General features: G+C 47.5%; 8 protein-coding genes across 8 annotated transcripts; 3 read left to right on the top strand and 5 right to left on the bottom strand.

The window, feature by feature from the left end:
- Window positions 1–537: 537 nt before the first annotated feature.
- Window positions 538–2,433, bottom strand: DFL_004944 (uncharacterized protein; the record flags this gene model as incomplete). Its single annotated transcript, XM_067634125.1, has 4 exons — window positions 538–617; window positions 699–1,332; window positions 1,398–2,359; window positions 2,418–2,433. The coding sequence occupies 4 exons, from the start codon at window positions 2,431–2,433 to the stop codon at window positions 538–540; spliced, it is 1,692 nt and encodes a 563-aa protein (XP_067492225.1).
- Window positions 2,434–2,801: 368 nt separating this feature from the next.
- DFL_004943 (uncharacterized protein) lies at window positions 2,802–3,569 on the top strand (the record flags this gene model as incomplete). Its single annotated transcript, XM_067634124.1, has 5 exons — window positions 2,802–2,804; window positions 2,869–3,195; window positions 3,256–3,381; window positions 3,442–3,486; window positions 3,561–3,569. 5 exons carry the CDS (start codon window positions 2,802–2,804, stop codon window positions 3,567–3,569), a joined length of 510 nt encoding a protein of 169 aa, XP_067492224.1.
- A 343-nt stretch (window positions 3,570–3,912) lies between these two features.
- On the bottom strand, window positions 3,913–5,504 carry DFL_004942 (uncharacterized protein; the record flags this gene model as incomplete). Its single annotated transcript, XM_067634123.1, has 3 exons — window positions 3,913–4,134; window positions 4,200–5,396; window positions 5,463–5,504. The coding sequence occupies 3 exons, from the start codon at window positions 5,502–5,504 to the stop codon at window positions 3,913–3,915; spliced, it is 1,461 nt and encodes a 486-aa protein (XP_067492223.1).
- A 619-nt stretch (window positions 5,505–6,123) lies between these two features.
- DFL_004941 (uncharacterized protein) lies at window positions 6,124–7,785 on the bottom strand (the record flags this gene model as incomplete). Its single annotated transcript, XM_067634122.1, has 3 exons — window positions 6,124–7,404; window positions 7,492–7,571; window positions 7,665–7,785. 3 exons carry the CDS (start codon window positions 7,783–7,785, stop codon window positions 6,124–6,126), a joined length of 1,482 nt encoding a protein of 493 aa, XP_067492222.1.
- Window positions 7,786–8,066: 281 nt separating this feature from the next.
- Window positions 8,067–9,780, bottom strand: DFL_004940 (uncharacterized protein; the record flags this gene model as incomplete). The annotated part of the gene is made up of 4 exons (XM_067634121.1): window positions 8,067–8,299; window positions 8,374–8,387; window positions 8,926–8,947; window positions 9,633–9,780. The coding sequence occupies 4 exons, from the start codon at window positions 9,778–9,780 to the stop codon at window positions 8,067–8,069; spliced, it is 417 nt and encodes a 138-aa protein (XP_067492221.1).
- A 184-nt stretch (window positions 9,781–9,964) lies between these two features.
- Window positions 9,965–11,669, top strand: DFL_004939 (uncharacterized protein; the record flags this gene model as incomplete). The annotated part of the gene is made up of 3 exons (XM_067634119.1): window positions 9,965–10,044; window positions 10,122–11,257; window positions 11,317–11,669. 3 exons carry the CDS (start codon window positions 9,965–9,967, stop codon window positions 11,667–11,669), a joined length of 1,569 nt encoding a protein of 522 aa, XP_067492220.1.
- Window positions 11,670–12,700: 1,031 nt separating this feature from the next.
- DFL_004938 (uncharacterized protein) lies at window positions 12,701–15,866 on the top strand (the record flags this gene model as incomplete). Its single annotated transcript, XM_067634118.1, has 2 exons — window positions 12,701–12,958; window positions 13,035–15,866. 2 exons carry the CDS (start codon window positions 12,701–12,703, stop codon window positions 15,864–15,866), a joined length of 3,090 nt encoding a protein of 1,029 aa, XP_067492219.1.
- Window positions 15,867–16,885: 1,019 nt separating this feature from the next.
- DFL_004937 (uncharacterized protein) lies at window positions 16,886–17,741 on the bottom strand (the record flags this gene model as incomplete). Its single annotated transcript, XM_067634117.1, has 2 exons — window positions 16,886–17,376; window positions 17,456–17,741. 2 exons carry the CDS (start codon window positions 17,739–17,741, stop codon window positions 16,886–16,888), a joined length of 777 nt encoding a protein of 258 aa, XP_067492218.1.
- Between the last annotated feature and the right edge of the window lie 1,667 nt (window positions 17,742–19,408).

The raw sequence follows: 19,408 nt of genomic DNA, 5'->3' as shown, positions 1-19,408 counted from the left end.
GGTTGGTATTTATGGAGGTTTGCAACATTAATCGGCCGAAAAAGCACCACCAAAGTATCAAATGGAGGGCTGTCGAAGATGTTCCGTGGTCAACGATATCCTAGATTCTGATGGATGAGGTTTTCAGGTAGAGCTGTGCCAGAGATTGCATCGATTGGGGGGAACAAAGAAATGGTGGAGGAGCTAACAGGCATATGGGTAATCAACTGGCAAGCTGCCAATAGACGCCACTTTATCACGCGTTTCCTTGCGCCCCACGCGCTTGCCCCACCACGCGTGGTCACCACCAAAAACTCAATACCGGGTTCATGTCCAGGCTGATGTCGATATCAAACTAGGGCCCGAACCTACCATCAAACATCAAATCTACATAGTTCGGGCGAAATACAACTTGTATGTGTGTATGTAATTGTCTTCCACCGGGCTAAGCTAAGTCTAGAAAATTATGCTAGCCGGGTAAAGTTATAAACCATCTGATATTCTAACTATTGTACCCTCAACCCCTCCAAACAAGAACACTGCATTGGTAATGGGCGGCTACGAAAAAGTCTTTCTTTTTGATCTTGGGGTCATTTCCAAGGCCTTGTACAAGAGAATCAGAGCCGAATGCGACTCGCCTAAACCAATTCGTTAGCGTTTTCATGTCAACGATAGGAAGCAGGGGGTTGTTCTAAAGAACATCCAGGGGTCTGTCTTACCTCCTCCAGCAAGTGTCTCTATTCTATCCCATCCCACCTCTGTGACCTTCTCATCGTTGAAAAACCACCATCTGCTTCCCTCAGCGCCTCCTCCACTTGCCAATCCACCTGCAGGGGCCTTGCCTTTACCTTTGCCGTCTACCTCTTCCTCCTCATCCTCGTGTGGTTTGTGAACATACGCACAGTAATGGCCTGAATCAGCCGAAGCACCCTGGTGAGTGATTATAGCATGCAGTTCGTAGAGTGCAGAATGGTTAGCCCCGACATCTGCGGAGATTTCATCATCTAACAGAGGTGCGAGAGCCGTGTCCCAATCCTCTTCCTCTTCCGCTGCGGCCTTGGAGGGTGCTGAGCCACTGGGTACCTTCTCGCTATCGACGTCCATTTTATCACCGGCTCCACCTTCTTCGGCTTGTGGCTCGACAAAGATTGTTCGAGCCTTTCTCCTCTGTTTACGACGATCTTCTTCGTTTCTATGGAGCTCTCTGAGTTTCTCTCGTACGGGGATAATCTTTTCCTTCAGTTCTTCTGTACAGAAGTCGGTAGCATCAAGCTGGAACGGGAAAGTGACCTTCCGCATGATCTTCGCTTTCTTGTTTATGTCTTTTTTCCAAAAGAAACGAACGAAATGGCACTGGCAGTAGCGAGCCGTTAGTCCACACTCACCAAACGAATTATTACCACGGTAGCCAAACTCACGGTCAGATACTTGGGAAGCCTGGTGACTTTGGACGTCTTGGTGTACACTGCATCTCGTCCAAGTTTCTCACTTCGTTTCTCGATCTTCTCTGTTAGGCCAGCTAGAATGCCATCCTTCAAATGATTTACAGAAACGGAAATATGGCAGTTTAGCTTGAGAAATGTCTCCTCTCCTTCTTGCTCCGCTTCTTCGCTATCTTCGTCACACTTTGTGACCGTCTTAATCTTGCCGGCAAAGTAGGTATCAACGAATTTGCGATTGGCTTTTGATTCGGAAGGTGCCTGGATACTAGTATCCGCTAAATTTTGCCTCAACGCCGTGAGAATCTGAGAATAGCATTCTTCCGCATCTTGCTGGGCATAGTGTCCATGTCTATCCTTCTGATCGAACTGAGGGAACGCAATCCGAAGGGAATTAACGAATTTTAAAGGTGGGAAACCTTCTGTGGTATCACCCATCTGCTGAAAAAGATCGCGTAGGCTTCCAGTGAGGTCAGAGTTAGATCCTCTGGAAAGGCTCGAAAAGAGACTCGAACGGCTGATGGAGCTCCCACCATCGCTACGGTACTTCTCGAGTTCCTCGTGTAGTTCCGGGACCGATCGAAGAGTTTGCAAAGTTGAGTTCATGTAACACGTGTTTCCAAGATTCTGTAGGCCGGATGGAATGGCCCCTTTCACTTTGGCGAGGTCCTTCTCGGTCATATCCTCGAGAAATTTGATGGGTTCTGGTGCTTTGGCTAAACCAGCACCAAGTGGCGTACCCATCATCATGAAGGCGTGGCCGGGTTTAAGGTTAAGGGTTTGAAGGTCCGTATCATCCTTAAGCTGGCCGCCTTTGATAAGGACCTTTTGCCGTTCGGGCTCGACGCCGGTAAGGGAGTAAAGCTGCATCTTGAAAACTTCGCCCGGCAAGGAAGTATCGAGCTCGAGCTCGTACTTCTTGCCACCATGCCTGACGACGACTATCGACGATAGTGTCAGCGACAGTCTCTATTTTTCAAGGATGGGACTCTGTCATACCTGGTATCGAAGCCATTTTTACCAATAGAGGAGGGTTGGATATTGGAGGGTTTTAAGTGGTGGAGAGAAAGCTGAGTGGGGAGGGAAAGAAAGAGAGAAAGAGAGAACGGGTTCGTGGAAGTCGTAAGTCGTGTTACCTAAGCTGGCCGACCAGCCAAGCACCAAGCTTGCCCCGCCAAACACACCAACCAGCTCTCAAGCTCCATACAAACATCGTCACTGTCAGCTAGCGGATATCAGATACGTACGTATCGATACGACGACCATCTTGATCATTGCTACCTACTTCACCAGTGCCATAGGCCTCAATTTCGGAGGACACGCGGAGTATACCCGTTCCTATGATATAGGGGCTCTGAAAGGAAGAAAGCATAGCTCACCATCATGGTAAGCTGGGAGTCCGTAACTGCCCGAAAGCTCCTCGACTTGACTGACCACACTGTAATACCAGTCTCTAGCTTTACGCCCCTACCTCACCTGTGTCCGCGCATCCCTCACAGCCGCGCTCTCCCTGAGTAATTTCGCGTCCCAAACCGTCGAGCGTCACAATGTCCCAGAAATCGAAGCCGGCAAATCCCCAGAACTACTGCTGAATCCTCTTACGATCTCCCGAAATGAAAACGAGAGAGTTCTCATTGAGCCTTCAGTGAACTCCGTCAGGGTCTCTATTCGGATCAAGCAGGCAGATGAGATCGAGGACATTCTAGTCCATAAGTTCACTCGATTTCTTACCCAGAGAGCCGAGGCCTTCTTCATTCTAAGAAGAAAGCCAGTCAAGGTTGGTAGAAGGCATTTCCCGGGCAATTTATTGTTGTTCTTACACGGTGGTTTTACTTAGGGATACGACATTTCATTTCTAATCACAAACTTTCATACGGAAGCCATGTTGAAGCATAAGTTGGTAGATTTTATCATCCATTTCATGGATGAAGTTGACAAGGAGATTTCCGAAATGAAGCTTTTCGTATGTATCCTGGGTCTAAAAACCTGTCGAGGCCGGATAATACTGACCGTAGCATCCTAGCTCAATGCGCGTGCCCGTTTTGTTGCAGAGGCCTTTTTGACACCGGTATGCTTATGCTCTCCCCCTGCCAGACGTTAAGTACCTTCATAGAACATTCTCTAACACATTGCTTCTCATAGTTTGATTGATTGAATATGTTTCCTAGAATAATAGTGTTCCAGATCTCATCCGCTTTTGTAAGTAGATACCGCTGGTGACTAGAACGCATAAATACACCGCGATGATATTGAGAGCAATCCGACAAAACACGCTTGATGATAAAATCATACAATGTGAATTTCCCCAAAAGCACGCCTGAACACAGATTTAGAAAGAAATAAACACCTTTAACTCCTTCGCTAGTAATGCTTAATCATAAAAGTAGAGAACAGAAGAAGAAAAAATAGTGGGGGTGGTGTGAGAATATTAGTATAGCTTTAGCTACCTCGAGATGTCGTAGCCCTCGGGACGCAGGAAAGAAGTCATAGAAGTTTAGGTGCGGTCTGGTGTCTGACGCTTCTCCTTTTTCTTGTGAGGTAGCCCCTTACTAGAAGATTCCTTCTTAGATGCCTTTACCATACCCCCAGCCGCTAGTTTCTTCATCTTGGGACTGCCGTCTGGTTTAGAGCTGATTGACTTCTTCAACTTTGAATCTTTGTCCCCTGACGGTTTCGGAGACGCCTTTCGAGCAACTCCACTTGCATCCGAGTGCGCCTATTCCAGAGAGTTAGATATATCTCTCAGGTGATTTTAAAATTATTAAGTTGACGGGAACTCACCTTCGTGTCAGAATTACCTAGTCTCTCCTTTTTAGTGGGGGTAGGGCTTCCCGCTCTGTCCTTAAACTTGGAGAGGAGGTTTTTGGTAGTAGGAGTGCCTGGATGAGGAGAGACCCGAACACCTTCCGTAGATTGGGTTGGTGTATTGCTTGTTTTCTGCTTCTTATTTGGTTTCGTGGGGGTGATGGAAGTCGTGTCCTTCTCCTTCGTTGTTCCTGGGTGGTAATCGATATCATACGGGTCAACAGGTTTCTTCTCGACGTCATCCTCAATGCTCTCTGCTTTTCGCTTTAGGAGTGGTTTCTTTTTCTTAGGCCCAGCGCCACTCGACGCCGCGTTCGTTCCACTCGAAGGAGCAGAAGGAGCAGGTGACTCTGGCCGAGCCGATGCTGTCGAGAGCGACTTTTCAAGTCTGGGGGCCGAGGTTATCGAACCTTTCGGAATGGGCTCCCCGACATTACTTGATTCTCTTTTTGGTTGAGCCTTCTTGATAGGAGGCTTCGACTCGCTTTGCGCCTTTTTCTTTTTCGGTGGAGCGGCGTTTTCCCCTTCGGCAAAGCTAGAGTTCGGGCTATCTGGGCTGAGAGGGGTTCCGGAGCCACTATCTCCGTTGTGCGAGGCAACCTTTCGATCCGCAAACCCCAAACACGATTTATGCTTTGAGATCCAGAGTTTAAAGGAAGTCTCTTGGTTGCATGCCGGGCATGACAGGCGGTTCCCTTGGGGATCCTTCACAGGTGGCAGTTTTCCACTCTCCTCTCTGATTATCGGGGTTGTTTGTCGGGTTGGGGGTAGGGTTTCTATCGTAAACTTTTGTTTGGAGGTGACCTTTGGGACCTGGATGCTACTAGACTGTATTGATTTCCCGTACATATCTTGCCCTGTGTGGTCTCGGTAGGGCGGTCTTGGGCAATATTTACGAGCCGGCGCGGTTAGGGAAGTATCAAGGCTCTGCTGGATTGGATGTTGGCATTTTTGGCAGACATTGTCGTCAATGGGAATGCGGAGGGAGCGTCCCATGACCATCGCACTCAGGTGCTCGGGTTCCTCATTCCGTTTTGTTTGAAGTTCTTGAGTGGTAACCGGAACACCGTCTTGGGAGAAGAAGCCCATGTTGGCAACTTTTTCGGTGCGATGGGCTTCGAGGACAATATCTTCCGTAACGATACCGACGAGGTCGGCAAAGACCCCCTTGATCTGGTTCGATGAGAGTGATTGTTAGCAGCTGCTAAGGGCAACACGGAGTCCCAACAGGTTACATACGAGGTCCTCCATGGACATTTTCTCTCCAGCGCCTTCAGCCATAGTGGGTGTGGTGAACTTGATATTTTAACGCGAAGTAAGGTTGAGGCCGAATGATAGGGTAGCGGGGAGGAGGAACGGAGAGGTTGTTGGACAAAGAAGGCCATGCGATGCGATGCGCAGGGTAGTGACTGATAAGCTGCGCGGAGGCACGTGCAACACACAACACGGCCAGATTCACGGCGTGATCGGGTTAGATTAGATTAGATCTTTTCCTACACTGATCTTGATATCAGATGGGAACGTGCTACAAGGCTAAGCTGCAGATTGGTCTAGACCTAACTACGAAGTCAAGTCTAGCATAATTGGCGTCAACAGGACTCTTTGAGAGAGACACCAAAACTCAAGCTGATATTTTTGCCGCTCGTTGGAGAACTTAGTATAAGTGGCTGTCCCTCTTATCAACATTTCAAAGAATGATGTACAAAAACCAAAAAAGAACAAGACAAAGGAAGAACGACATGTTTTTGAGCCTTCCGCTAGCTCAAGCCAGCCCTCCACTCGAACCTCGCCCGCCAACCTTTGATAGTTAGAAAGGACAAGAGAAAAACGAATGTACAGAGGGAATATAAAGAGCGGCAGGTCGTGGGGGAGGGGGGTTAACGTTGATTCATCCACGAGCTCATGCAACCAATGCTATCAGTGCTGCACCCACTCCGCTGCCGTCCTTTGCAATCCCAATTCTGATAGCTTCCTCTAGGCCTGCTGCGCCAGGAACGAGAGGCTGTATATCGCGTAGGGCCTCCCTCAAATATCGTTCAAACCCTGGGTAGTATTCAACAACACTTCCATCCACACCAATATCAATCTTTTCAACTTCCTCCCCTTCTGCAGCTTCGGCTTTGGCCTGCTTGTAATTCTCATAGGCTCCAGTTGCAATCGCCGTAGCGGCAATCGGGATAGCAGACAACCGTGCAGAACGTTTTCCAATGCCGTATACCAATGCTTTAACAGCCATAGCGTCACCGGTCGATGCCGCTGAAACTCCCATATCCCTTTCTAGCAGTTGCTTTGTCAAGCTGTACGAGCTTGTATAGTCCGCTTGTATGGTGCTTAGGGCACTGGTATCTATGCTCCAAGGGGTGAACAGTGGTCCGTTTTCGTCGATGCTGGTACCGTGGGCTACATTAAAGAGCCCATCAGCCATCAAGGCAACAATGGCGTTTCGGAGAATTTCCCCTAGAAACATTCCGGAGACTCTCTTTTCAAACATTTGCATCCCAGGATTCACCGAATTTTTGTCTAATGCTCGATCATAGGGAGTGTCCGGCAGGACCTTCATCGCATTATCGAAGGCACCCCATTCCGTGTTAATCACCATGACGCCTGATGAACTATCGTATTCACCATAGTTCTCGGTCTTATTGAATAGCTTAGGTATTCTCGGGAGCTTTTCAACGTATGCACCGTTTGTTCCTGTTCCGAATATGGCGCCGAGGAGCGTTCCTGCTTTTCCGGGTGAGGTATAAGATCGGGCCATTAGTGTTCCCACGGTGTCGTTCACCAGGGCCACTACACGAACTGGTAAACCCAGGGCATCGATCTCCGTCTGAAGAAGTTCACAGACGTCTTTGCCGATTGCATCCTGAATATCGAAACCTTTGGTCCACCGGATCAAATAGCCTTTGTTAAGTGCAACTTGTTCGACTGGGAAGGAAAATGTAAACCCGAGCTTCAGTTGAGAATACGAAGTTTCTGGTTCGAAGTGGTCAGAGTGGTGCTTTTTAACAAAGTCTTCGATCTGCTTGGCCAAAAAAGAGAAAAGTCCCTTCGAGGTCCCGATCATGAGTTCCTTTGGTATTGGCGTCTTCGCCTGCGTGAGAGTGAATTTACTATCCCCATGCAGGTGGATAGAGCACACACGGAAATTGGTTCCGCCGAGGTCGACAGCAAGGTAAACTCCCTAATTCCGGTATCCAGACGGATGGGTAGAATGATGGTTAGACGCAAAACCATCCCCACATTTACGGCAGGCTTTTAGAGTATATACCTTTTCGGTGCCATTCGGGACTGCAGTAACGTAGGTGGGGATCATGGTCATTGCCTGTTTGGGAAGCTTCAGGCCCTGTTCTGTTAGATGTATCAGGAACACATTACATTAGTCGGAGAGTCACCCAAATGCGCTGATATAACTAAATGTCAGGGAAGGAGGGAGTCTCTAACCCATGAGATTCAAATACTCTCTAACACCTTTAGCAACTTCTTCAGGTTCATACACGAATTCGGCCCCGATCGACCTTGCCTTCGCGAGAAGAGCTTCTTCCTTATCTGAGAGAATAGACATGGTGCTAACAAGTAGGCCGTCGGAATTATATTTCGCGTTTCTATTGGTATCTTGAAACTGAAATCTGAGGTCTGTCGAAGGACAAACGCCAAATAGAGTTTCTAGAAGTTGAGGGTCTCGCCAAGGGAGAGATATCCCAGACGATAGCGGCGGGGTTGACGTATATTTTCCCGAATCTTTAAACGGGGAAAAGAAGGTAGCTATGCCAGAGAAGGTCACAGGAGAATAGAAATAACTTAGAAGCAGTGGAAAGACCAATGCTAGTACGACGGCCGCGAGGGTCAGTTTTGAGCAGAAATTTGAAGTTCTAGTAAAATCGGATTGGAAGGAAAAGAAAGAACGACTGGGAGGCTTTGAGGAGTGAATTTTGATTGACGAGTTGTTGGAAAGCCAGGGAGACCAAGTGACAGGCACTTAGTACGTTGGTATGTATGTTGGTAAGTAGGGGTGTAGGTGAGTCCTTGGGTTGGTTTGGCTGGTGGGCTGGTGGGGTTGGAGATGACGGAGTGGAAGCCTGAGGTGTGGTGGAGGGATGTAAGTACTTGGCCGGCGCCGGGAAGTGAGGAAGTACCTGCGAGTGAAACGAACCGGATTGGACTGGACTATCGGCGGCGGGGTGTTTGAATCAGCCAGCCAGCCAAATGTCAACTTGAGAAAATTATATTTTTAAGGAACCGAAAAGAAAATAGAAGAAAAATAAAATTAAAAGAAAAAGAAAAGAATTTTTATATCAACTAGTATAAGGTAGGTACGTATACAGAAGGGGGAAAAAATTCTCCGCATTTAAAAAGAAATGCAGAGCGCGATTGCAGCGCAATACCAAAGACCATGAGGCACTTTGGTGGCCACTGGTAGCATACGCCAATTGCCAGTGCGTACTTAAGGTAAGTATATACGCATATACGACCTCAGTAGGTACTTCATAGTACGCACCAAGACTAGCCAATGCGTCGCTCTCCTACCGGCGCTGATTTTTGACCGATATCAATGGCATTGCTGAAGCACACCCCTATCGATATGAACTAACGTAGCCAATTGGCTGAGAGTCATTCCGGTGAATGCATGATCAGGCTGCGGGAGAATAATACCCTCGTGGGGCTTGCAGTATCTATTCACATAAAGTACCATGCAAGTACATACTTTTTAAGATATCGATCAGGACCTATCGCGCGAATAACGGCCGGCCGGGTTAGAATTAATAATAGCCGAAAGCACGGATTTCTAGCTACTAGGCTCCGAATGCTTCTGTCGTCAACCAGGGTTCAAGGAAGGAAAGAAGGAACGAACGAAAGAAGGAACGAACGAACGAACGAACGAATAATATAATATAAAAAGATACGGCTCTTCAAGGGGGGTCTTAACCAGATAGGACGCCACCTACATACAGTCATGTATATATCCAAGTACTTACTTCGGTATATATGAAATTTTAGCTCATAGAACTCTCAAAAGGCTTTCCGGTAGCTAAATTTCCCCTTAACTGGATATTTCTTAGTGTTGCTGCTGCTGCTAGTGCAAACTTCCCCTCGATTATCTGGTGAAATTCAATGCAATGTTTGCGATTGGGATGATGCTGGACAAGGGAATCTCTCCGGCTTAAATACTGTTTGGCTGTTGGTATAGCTGGGTCAGTATGATGCAAGACAAGGGCATAGTCCGGATCATACCGGTATTTTCTCACAAGACTAGCGCTCTCTAAGCCAAACAAGTTTTCGCCAATGGTCGATAGAGTTGGGAAGCCTTATGGGAGTGTTTATAGATGCTGGATGATGTTGGTTAGCAACGTCGAGTAATCAGAAAACAGTCCCCACAGGACCAACCAAAGGCGGAGATGTTTGAGTACTTACTAGCCCACGGCGCCCAACTTCCCCGAGGGCTCTTGCTCAATGTGGCATTTAGTGGGCCGCCCTGCAGTTGAGTAACCATTATTGAATTGGATTCCGCGGCATCGACGCGCAAGCAGGCATCGATTAGATAATTCTCGTTGGGCTTCATTGGCCACAATGTGTTGGCTGATGTCACATTCACTATACTTACCAAGTACATACCTACTAGGACTTCCTTCTCCCTAACATACCCAAGGACACACACAACTAGCACTGGTCATAGTACCCTTAATTAGCATAGCAACAGCAGACATTCCAAACCTCTACCAAACCTTGCTGGAGACCTCTCTGCAATGAACATCGAAGCTCTCGATCAAACGGTGTGGGACGCCGTGATAGCAGGGACCGGCCTCCGAGAATCTCTCCTCGCAGCGTAGGTTAGAAGGCAACCTGTAGCCATATATGTTTGAAAGCCGTCCCCACATCTGACCTCCCTCTTCATATCAACAGGGCGCTCGCCAGAGCTGGTAAAAAGGTCTTGCACCTAGATCGGAATCCTTACTACGGTGACGAATATGCTGCCCTCTCTCTCGACGAGCTGGAGGCTTGGGCGAAGAATGTCCCGTCGAACCACATGAGATCGGTCCAATACAAGACCTACCCCGCACCGGAAGGTTCAGGCCTAAAAAAATCTCGCTCCTACACTTTGAGTCTCTCGCCTGGTCTCCTTTATGCGGCCTCTCCGATTCTGTCCCTGCTTGTTAAGAGTAGTCTTCACGAATCTCTCGAGTTTTTAAAGGTGGGAGGATGGTTCGTGTACGATGTTGCTGCTCCATTATCCGATCCCCTCAAGAGGGTGCCAAACAGCAGAGAAGATATATTTAACGACAAAACACTGGACCCCCGGACGAAAAGAGTCGTTGTACGGGCTTTGAAATCGATGGTGGGGTTGGAGGGGGGACGGTCAGGAACGAGTGCAACATCGGACGGCATGCCCTTACAACAGTATCTCGAACAGCCCACTTTTCGTCTCCCTTCCTCGATAATCGCGGCTTTTACGAGTTTGACCCTTCGTCACGACCTGCCTAACGAAATACCATTCGGAGAAGCTGAGCAAAGGCTCAAGAAACACTTCGATTCACTTGGACGGTTCGGCGCCGGGTTTTCTGCAGTCATCGGCAGGTACGGGAGTGGGTCCGAGCTTGTTCAGGTGCTATGTAGGGCAGCCGCGGTCTCCGGGAACGCTATCTATGTTCTCGAAAACGGAATTGTTGATATTCAAGAGGCTGACCCGATACCCCCTTCAACACCGACCGTATCAACGGAATCTACAGAGCAAGACATTCGTCTAAGTCTGAAAAGCGGTGACATAATTCGGGCACGACATGTGGTGGGGATACCCTCGAACCTACCAACCGGGGCCTCCACAATCCAAACTTCATCGGAAAGTACTGGCTATTGGATGTCGATATATGTGGTCTCGAGCCCCTTAAAGCAGGCCTTTCAAACCGACGAGCCCCCACCGGCTGCCGGAGCCATCATCTACATACCCGCAGGGTCGATCGAGTTCGATGGCTACCCGAACACCAACCCCATATACGTAGTCGTACATGGTAGCGACACCGGGGAGTGCCCAGACGGTCAAAGTATATATCCCCATAATCATACCGATCGATATGTATTCTGATAGACATGGATATTCTAGGTATACTGTATGTCTCAATGAAATATACCGGCTCTAATGAGGTCGAGATTCTCGATGCCGCTGTGAAGTCCCTTCTCCAAAAAGTAGCATATGAAGAGAGTGCGGCCGATAGTACCCCCGCCCATATTCTCCTCTCGGTTGCATTTAAAGCATGCACAGGGTTGGAGTCACCAGCCCAAATTTCCAGTGGAAAAGTTCATTTGCTACCTCACCATGTCCCCATGATCGAAATTCCAGACTCTTTGGTCGAACAAACAATGGAAATTTACGAGAAAATCGTTGGGTCGAGAGACGGATTTCTAGAAAAGGTTGCCCCTCAGGAGTCCGAGTCCCAAGAAGAGAACAGAGGGTAGAATTTGGGTATATCACTATATATTTTGAACGTTAGGTTTGAGAGTAGCTAGAGTTAGGCATGCTATGCCTGCCGCAAAAACTCCTATTTTTTTCATTTGATTTACGCTTATACGCTTTCGAATTTGATATCTTACCGAAGATATTCGCTGTGTTCATTTATGGTGTTGGTACAGATGTAAAGCTTACACAGTATAATGTGTATCCGTATACGTATGTAAGAACTTCGTGGAGCTTGAATCACGAGATCACGTGGGAGACTTGGTGCTATATTATCTTCATTCTTTAGGTAAGTACTTAAGTAACGGGGCATTTGCTAAGGGCTTGGTGTATTTTATCAAACTTGGGAATCGCAGCTTCTCTATTCCGAACGGAGATCCGATCAGGCGTATGACGTCGAAGTACTAGCCCAACTCATGGTTTAGCTCGTCCTGGCCACAGTCGTCTCCCATTCCACTTGAAACCTAGACGGATGCATGGAAAGTGGAATGTCCTGAATCCCTATGGGCCCTTTTTTCCCGGCAAGAACTATTCTATGGAAGAATTTGTATCTTGTATATGCATCTGTACATGTACTTCCATGGGTCTTTGGCAATCCCAATCCGCCTAACGTACCCTTGACCTTGTTTTTGTTTATATCCTCAAGCTCGATATCAATTTATGTAATACGTACTTAGGAGTACACCACCATCACCACCACATTACAACATTGTCAGATAACACTCTCGCAAAACATACTCTTTGGATGGTAAACAGTGTTTCTTAAGTTTGCGGCTGTCCTAGGAAGTTACACTATGGTTTTATATCACTCGGATTTTTAAATTATTTTTTGCTTGCCGTTATAAATTTCTTGGTTAATGGTCTGCATCCGGGTACTTAGAAGATACCCCGAGGAGATCCGGTGGGAGCTGTTGGAGTGATTCGATTTGCAAGAGGGCGTCGAGAACCTCAGCTGTTTGGAACTCCAGAAGTGGGTATGTTGTTCATGGAGCCCTGAGGAGTACCTGGGAACCTCACTTCACGACTCCCCAAAATGTGGAAGCCCTCGGAAAATGGAATGGGCAAGCTATCAAAGCCCAGGAGAGGATCGTCAAGTTTAAGGTTTCTTGATACAAAGCGTCGCCCAAGCATCCTACGCAAAGAATCAAAGGAAGCAGAGAGCAGAGCCGATTCGGGTATAGGGGATGGCACGGGCGGTCGTTCAGAACTGAAAAGGAGGTTTAGTTTGAAGGATGCTGTACGCAGGATATTCAGTGGAAAGCAAGATAAGGAAAGCCCAAAGATACTACAGGTCAGTGTAGGCCTGGCCAGGTACAAAACTCCCTGTTAAGGAATATGTTGTATTAATAAGTCTGTGTAACTGGTAGCAAAACAGTATTCCCTCGGCCCAAACGAGTATCCAGGGCCAAAGCTATGGAAAATCTTTGACCCAGAGTTCGATAGCCCAAGAGTCTGGAGTAATACAGACCAATGGAGCTCATGGAGAGCAGCCCAACGAGCATATTGGAAACACTTACGAGGCCCCATATCCCGAACTAGCTGCCCCCCGGCAGGTTTTATCGATGGTATCGGATTCTTCTACTTCAGCTATCTCAAATGATTCAGTGAACATAGCTTCGACCGTCTTCCTTTCGCCTCGTCCAGTTCATCATACACATCGACGACAGCAAACACTAAAGCCAGAGGAACCCAAGTTAATTCTTGAAACAGATATTTCGCTTCTATTCGATGGTGCACCGATCTTTTCTGTGGATGAGTCCAAAGGAAAATACGGCGAACCTTTCGTTCGCTTCTTAGAAAACCAACCCCGAATACCTTCGCTGAATCCATCGTCGTGCGAAGATGCGTCGCAAGTCGACCATCACGCATACAGGGGGTGTAGTAACCGGAATACAGAAGGGGAAGGCTTGGCAGATTCGGAACACCATTGGCTGAATGGCGCTATTGAAACACCGTCCATGGTTTCGTTCTGTGGGTATGAGCCAGGAAGTACTGGGTGGGAGTATTTCTTAGAAGCACAGGCTGTAGAGTATGAGATACAGGAAGGCAATGTTAGCGGGGAGGCTGACGAATATGGGGTTGAATTCCAACCGCCCGATTCAATAGGAGTGAGGTCGATCGACTCAGCGACCTTGATTGACCGCTTGCGAGATATCGGAAAACTTCACGGTCAGGATTACAGTCTAGAACATGATCTTGATATCGAGGCTCGCCTGTTATACGGATATCTTTTTACGAAACTACTATACCCTGCCCGAAAAAAACCAGAAACAATGGAAGCACGTGAGTATAGTCTCGAGAGCCAGTGTCAAGAACTCCTCAAGGTACTAGAAGCGAGGCATGTTTGGCTCGACTTTAGTCGACCCGAGGAGCGTCTTAGATTGGGGAGTATCCTCTATGGAAACGCCGGCGAGAAATTACTTCTAGTCCCCCAGATTCTGCTAAGTTGTGAACTCTGGTTACGACTTAAAATTCTACACCGATATGGACCTGAGAGGTTGAAGTTGGGATCTTTGTATTTCACGCCTAAGGTCAATTGGGACCTTACTATTGCTCAAAAATGGCTTGCCAATGTCCGAATCGTAGAACGACCTTTTACCCCAAATTTCGAAATGTTGACTACCCCTCAGACTCAAAATGTTTCGACCTGGCATCGATTCTTTCTAACAGATTCGATTTCCATGAAGGATGCAGAAGATCCACAAGAGGCTGATACGTACGATGCGTTTTTTGTTCCTCAACATCTGGAACGGCAGCTCGACGGACTTTTGCATTTCGCTCGCAAAATAGACTGGCCCGGTATTGAAATGTTGGAGGGTGTCATTCGAGATCAGCTTCGGAATCCAACCGGACGACATACACCCAGCAGTATGTTGGGATATAGGACACCTGGGAATTCGCCTGAAAAATTGACACCACGGTCGATTGGAGGAACAGCCGGAAGCTCACACTTTGGATACTTTGCCAGCAAAAATACATCTTCCGCCATAGTACGAAATATGGGCCAAGGGGGATGGCTTTCCAGGGCCTACATGACGGGGTTGATTCTTCCTGGGGAAGGTCTATCCCATCTCTTGATGGGTTGCTTACTCGAAAACGATACTTTAGCTTTGGATGAAGTCGGTGAGAATGGATGCATGTATGGCGGCATCATTCGCCGAACACTGGAGTCACCTGGGAGCACCGCTTCATGGTGGAGTATGAATAACATTGTCGGAAAGGTTCTCGCTACACATACATCTCCAAGCTATGCTGGATGGGTTGGGAAATGCGTTGGAATATACCCAACCGAAGATGCAACAAGCAGAGAGCCAACGGTTTTGACTGCAGTAGCTGGCGCGGCTAAACTGGTCCGGAGTATCACAAACAATGCCATTGGAAGCCAACAAAGGGAAGGAATGAAGTTGGTAGAACCAATAGGTTGGGTTGACGTTAACACTGGCCGTCGACGAACAAAGAAATGGATACCCAGGCTTCTAACACCCGGCCGTGTGGAACCCGAATCGAGCTTCCTAGGCCCTTTTAGTCGTTCTAGCTATATGATAGCGCCAGAGGAGCTTCAATATCCGGAAATCCTTCCTTCTCAGGATATTGAAATACAAATCATGGGGCTGAGATTTTGGGGAGCCAATACTTTGCCAACGAGTTTTCCTGAACTGGAAGAAGGTTATCACACACCGAAGGACTGGGATTCGTCTGACGAAACGACCCCTGCTTACCGAGTGGACGTCATGTTCCGAGTGCCGGTTGCTGACCCATCTGCCGCAAGTTGTTTTGACAGCGTAGACGGTGATATCGTCGGCATACCTCTGGAATACGAGTCTTCCTTCGTTACTTCTTATCCCTGCCACTCACCCAACCCTGCAGAAATCCTCGAATTGAACAAGTTGCTATTGCAGAGCAATCTGACACGAACTACGGCACACCCGATCCACCGCTCCTACAAGTTTGAGGTTGTGGAAGCGGCAAAACTACCAGAGCACTCACCGGCTCGACGCAACGAATGCGAAAGCAAAGATTACTTTGTCACCGTCGTTAATGCAAAGGGCATAGGGCAGGACCTTTACATCTATGCGAAAGCCTGGTGTTCCAGGTGGGGAGTAGATGCTGTAGTTTCCCGTGCAAACCGTACTTGTCTTTCTTGTGCGATTCGGGAAGCCTACGCTCTCGCGGTTGATGTTGTAATTGATGTCAATTGACTGGAGTCAACACTGACATTACATCAAACCAATTATTAGCTACCATTACCATGAATTTCTTCTGGCGATTTCCTGTTGCTTTTGCGATGTACATACTTAAGTACTCTGTCCTACTTATATCTATGAATAATGGTTCCTGGAGACCTTTTCTACATGCTACGATACAGCTCGAAAAATTACGGGCAGCCTGCTGATTGCATTTCCCCTGTTACATATCCACTACCTAGTTATTTCAAATTCATGTTTTTCCATCATCATCTTACCACCAGCTGTCCTACTCATCTACCATGCGGATTACGAGAATACCGATTTCGTTATGCTTGAGGACCCCGAGGTTCAATTGTTGCACAACACATATTTCAACAGCCAAGGTCAGCAGCGAAGGAACTATTCCCGAAAGAGGCAACATAACCCTAAATTTAGGACCGCTCAGCCGCAGCCCTGTGCATGCTGGATTTTCGATTGTGCGGCTGAATCTGATAGCTCCACCTTCAAGGATTTGTCAAATGTGGAGCTCGAGCTTAGCTATGAGTTTTAGTTCCACCTCGCGACAACCTCCTCACGCTAGCTAGACGAAATTTTCGGCCTTCTCACACGCGGTAGTGGTCGATTGTTTTTATATGAAAGTGCAGAAAGAAATTGATTTCTCCGAAAAATGGAACGAGCCTCTGGATTGTGTAACAGGTTTATAATTGGAGAACCGAGATGATGAAATAAGTGTATGCCAAAATGTGACTCGCAAACTCCATTTTTTTCCGCTCATGAAAAAAAGTACATGCTTAAGATGGTTTAACAGTTTCAAAAAAAAAGAAACAGCAAGAAACCCGAGGTTGTAAAACAAGATCCGAATGATAGTTTAAACCTCCTAAGGAAAGATAAGGAAAATACAACTAACAGGTATCGTAAACAATTCATTCACTAATAACCGAAAAAAAAGAATGTAGAATATCTGCCCAAGCGTCTATTACCGTAACCCTCCAATGTGCACCTCCTCCTCTCTATTACTTCGCTTCTCGTGCTTATCTCTTAGCAAGACCGCATCGGGCGAGGCATTCCTCAACACCAATGGCGACGTTGGCTGGGATCAAGTTCCTGAACTGGTCGACATCGCGGCCATCAACGACGATGGTTCCGCCGACGGAAGCGGCGATGACATTGCTTGCGAGTCTGAAGAAGTTATCGGCGACCTGGGAGGTACCGAAGTCCTCACTGTTGAAACCAGCGACGAAGATGGTCTCACCGCAGTCTGGGTTGAATTCCTGATGGATAGCACCCTGTGGGAAGACGTGCATTTGGAAGGTTGAGACATAGGAGTTGATAACACGGACGCCGTTTTCAAGGATGAGAGAGGTGTTCAAAGCGCCAACGACTGGAATGTTCAACTCAGTACCACGGGGGTGGGTATGTGGGGTATTGAAACCGCATGGGCCGAGGAAACCAACGGCCATACCGGAACCGGTACCAATCAAGGCGGGGAATGTCTTCCTGTTGGCGACAACGACACGACCAGCTATAAAGCAGTGAACGTTAGAATATGGTCTTATATACGTGTACCGAATCGATTTGAAAGAGTTCACGATCCGACTTACCATTACCGGTGGCAACGTTCAATTGACCTTCAGGATTCCTGAAGTCGAAGACGAAGTCCCGATCACGGAGCAGAGCAATGCGATCCGCCTGGAGTGGGGCAGTGATCAACTGAGCAATCAATTCCAAGTTGCCATATGCACTTCCGGTATATGTCGGCTCTGGCTCAATACCACGCTCATCGGCTTGTGTCGGGGTGGCCTGTCGCTGTTCAATCTTGTTTGGAGCTGGAGCAGCCAAAACAGAGGAGGCAAGGGTAGCCAAGAGGGCAATGGAACGGAAATGCATTTTCGAAGATTAATCGAGTATTATATACTACTGAAGATATCTAGATATGTCGAACCCAAAGGTTTTCCTTTTTGTATTCCGAGACCGAGTCGCGAAGAAGAAACGAACAAACCCAATGAAAGAAAATCGTGAAGGAAGAAGTATTGGAGGAAGCTTGATGCTTGAGCTGAGGATGGGAGTGATGATAGAAAAAAGTGTGTGCGGAGACTGGGACTGACTACAGAATATATACAGTTGGAGCGATCTATTAGCTGCAGCCTCCATGCCAGCAAATTAGTTAGTAGCCTTTGTGCTATCAAGGGCTGAGAGTAAGCATCTGTCCCAAACGGTGGTGGTGGTGGTGGTGTGTAGTGGGGACCTAGTGGGAAGCTGGACCCTTGCACGGTACGCTGTATACTGTAGTTGGGGATAGGTACATGCCGGTAAGCCTACCAGCTCGTAAACGGCCATGTAATTGGACCCTGGTTCAAGACTATCTTACCCTCTTTTCCCACTCCCATTTTCAATTCCTTTTTTTTTTTTTTTTCCTAGTTGGCCGCGGGGCTGAGGCTGAGAAGGAAGTTAAAAAAAAAGTGACATGGGATAGCACTGTCGGTGCAAGTAAGAAAGTGTAGCTCCATACCTACTACAGAGTATACTGCAGACCTACTTACCGAACTCTGTGATGGATCTAAACTTGGGACTTCCAAGAAAGAGGGCTGATGGAAAGAAAAGCCTGTTCGTTAATCCCTAGCCCCGGTCTGCCCAGCAAAGAATTGGTCATGATCCACGGCCATCATTTCGAGAGCCTCGAAATTTGTGTTTTCTGATCCTCGAACAGGCTCAGCCCTAACTTGCCCAGACTGTCGAAACGGTCCCGCTCACTGTTCAATCCTTCCATTCTGCGGACAAAAGTCAGTCAGAGAACCTAAGTAAGGAAGAAGCATTATTATGCCTCTCCTGGGATGGACTCTTGGCTGTCAGCCGCACATACAAATCCCATCTTGGCCCCTATCGATAGCCTGGACAGATTTGTATACCGAGAGCTAGCTGGTCGTGCTTATCCCTTTGTTCCCATATTGTGTCTTGGCTCGGAATCAGCCTGGCTCTTCAATCTAAAACTTTCGTTTGAAGCTTGCATACCTTTGGATTATTTTTTTTTATATCATTTTTCCATCATTGTCATGATGGATGATGAATTGTAGTGGTGGTGATGATGATAATGATGAGGATATAATGATGGGAGTGTCTTAGGACTTTGTTTCTGTTGAGGTGTCTGAGATCTTGCGCGCCGATATCGTGATACACAATTACCCTCAACGTCAACCACAAAGCAAAGCAAAGACCCAACCGTCTACTGACTACCTAAGTAGGTACCTAGCTGGGTAGCTTCGAATAAGCTTCTTTCCTTTTTTTCCCCCATCTCGCCTCCAAATGCGAGCGCTGCATTCCAAATCATGGTCCTCGCCAAGTGTGCAGGCTATTTGAAAGAATCCCATAATATAAAATAACGTTGGGCAGCTCCTGCACAGCCTTCCAGCACCGACAAACGCGACCAATCCGAACACACCTCGGAACCCCACTATTTGGCATCAATATGCGTGCCTGTGTATTCATGTGTCCGACAGCTTCTGATCTAAAAATATTCTTCATGCCTTCCTACCCTGGCTGGAGATCTTGGATTTTAA

This window comes from Arthrobotrys flagrans, assembly GCF_004000055.1.
Source record: "Arthrobotrys flagrans strain CBS H-5679 chromosome Unknown unitig_0, whole genome shotgun sequence".
Lineage (NCBI taxonomy): Eukaryota > Fungi > Ascomycota > Orbiliomycetes > Orbiliales > Orbiliaceae > Arthrobotrys > Arthrobotrys flagrans.
Note: the sequence above shows the minus strand (reverse complement) of the source record. Positions and strands in the feature narration are given on the sequence as shown.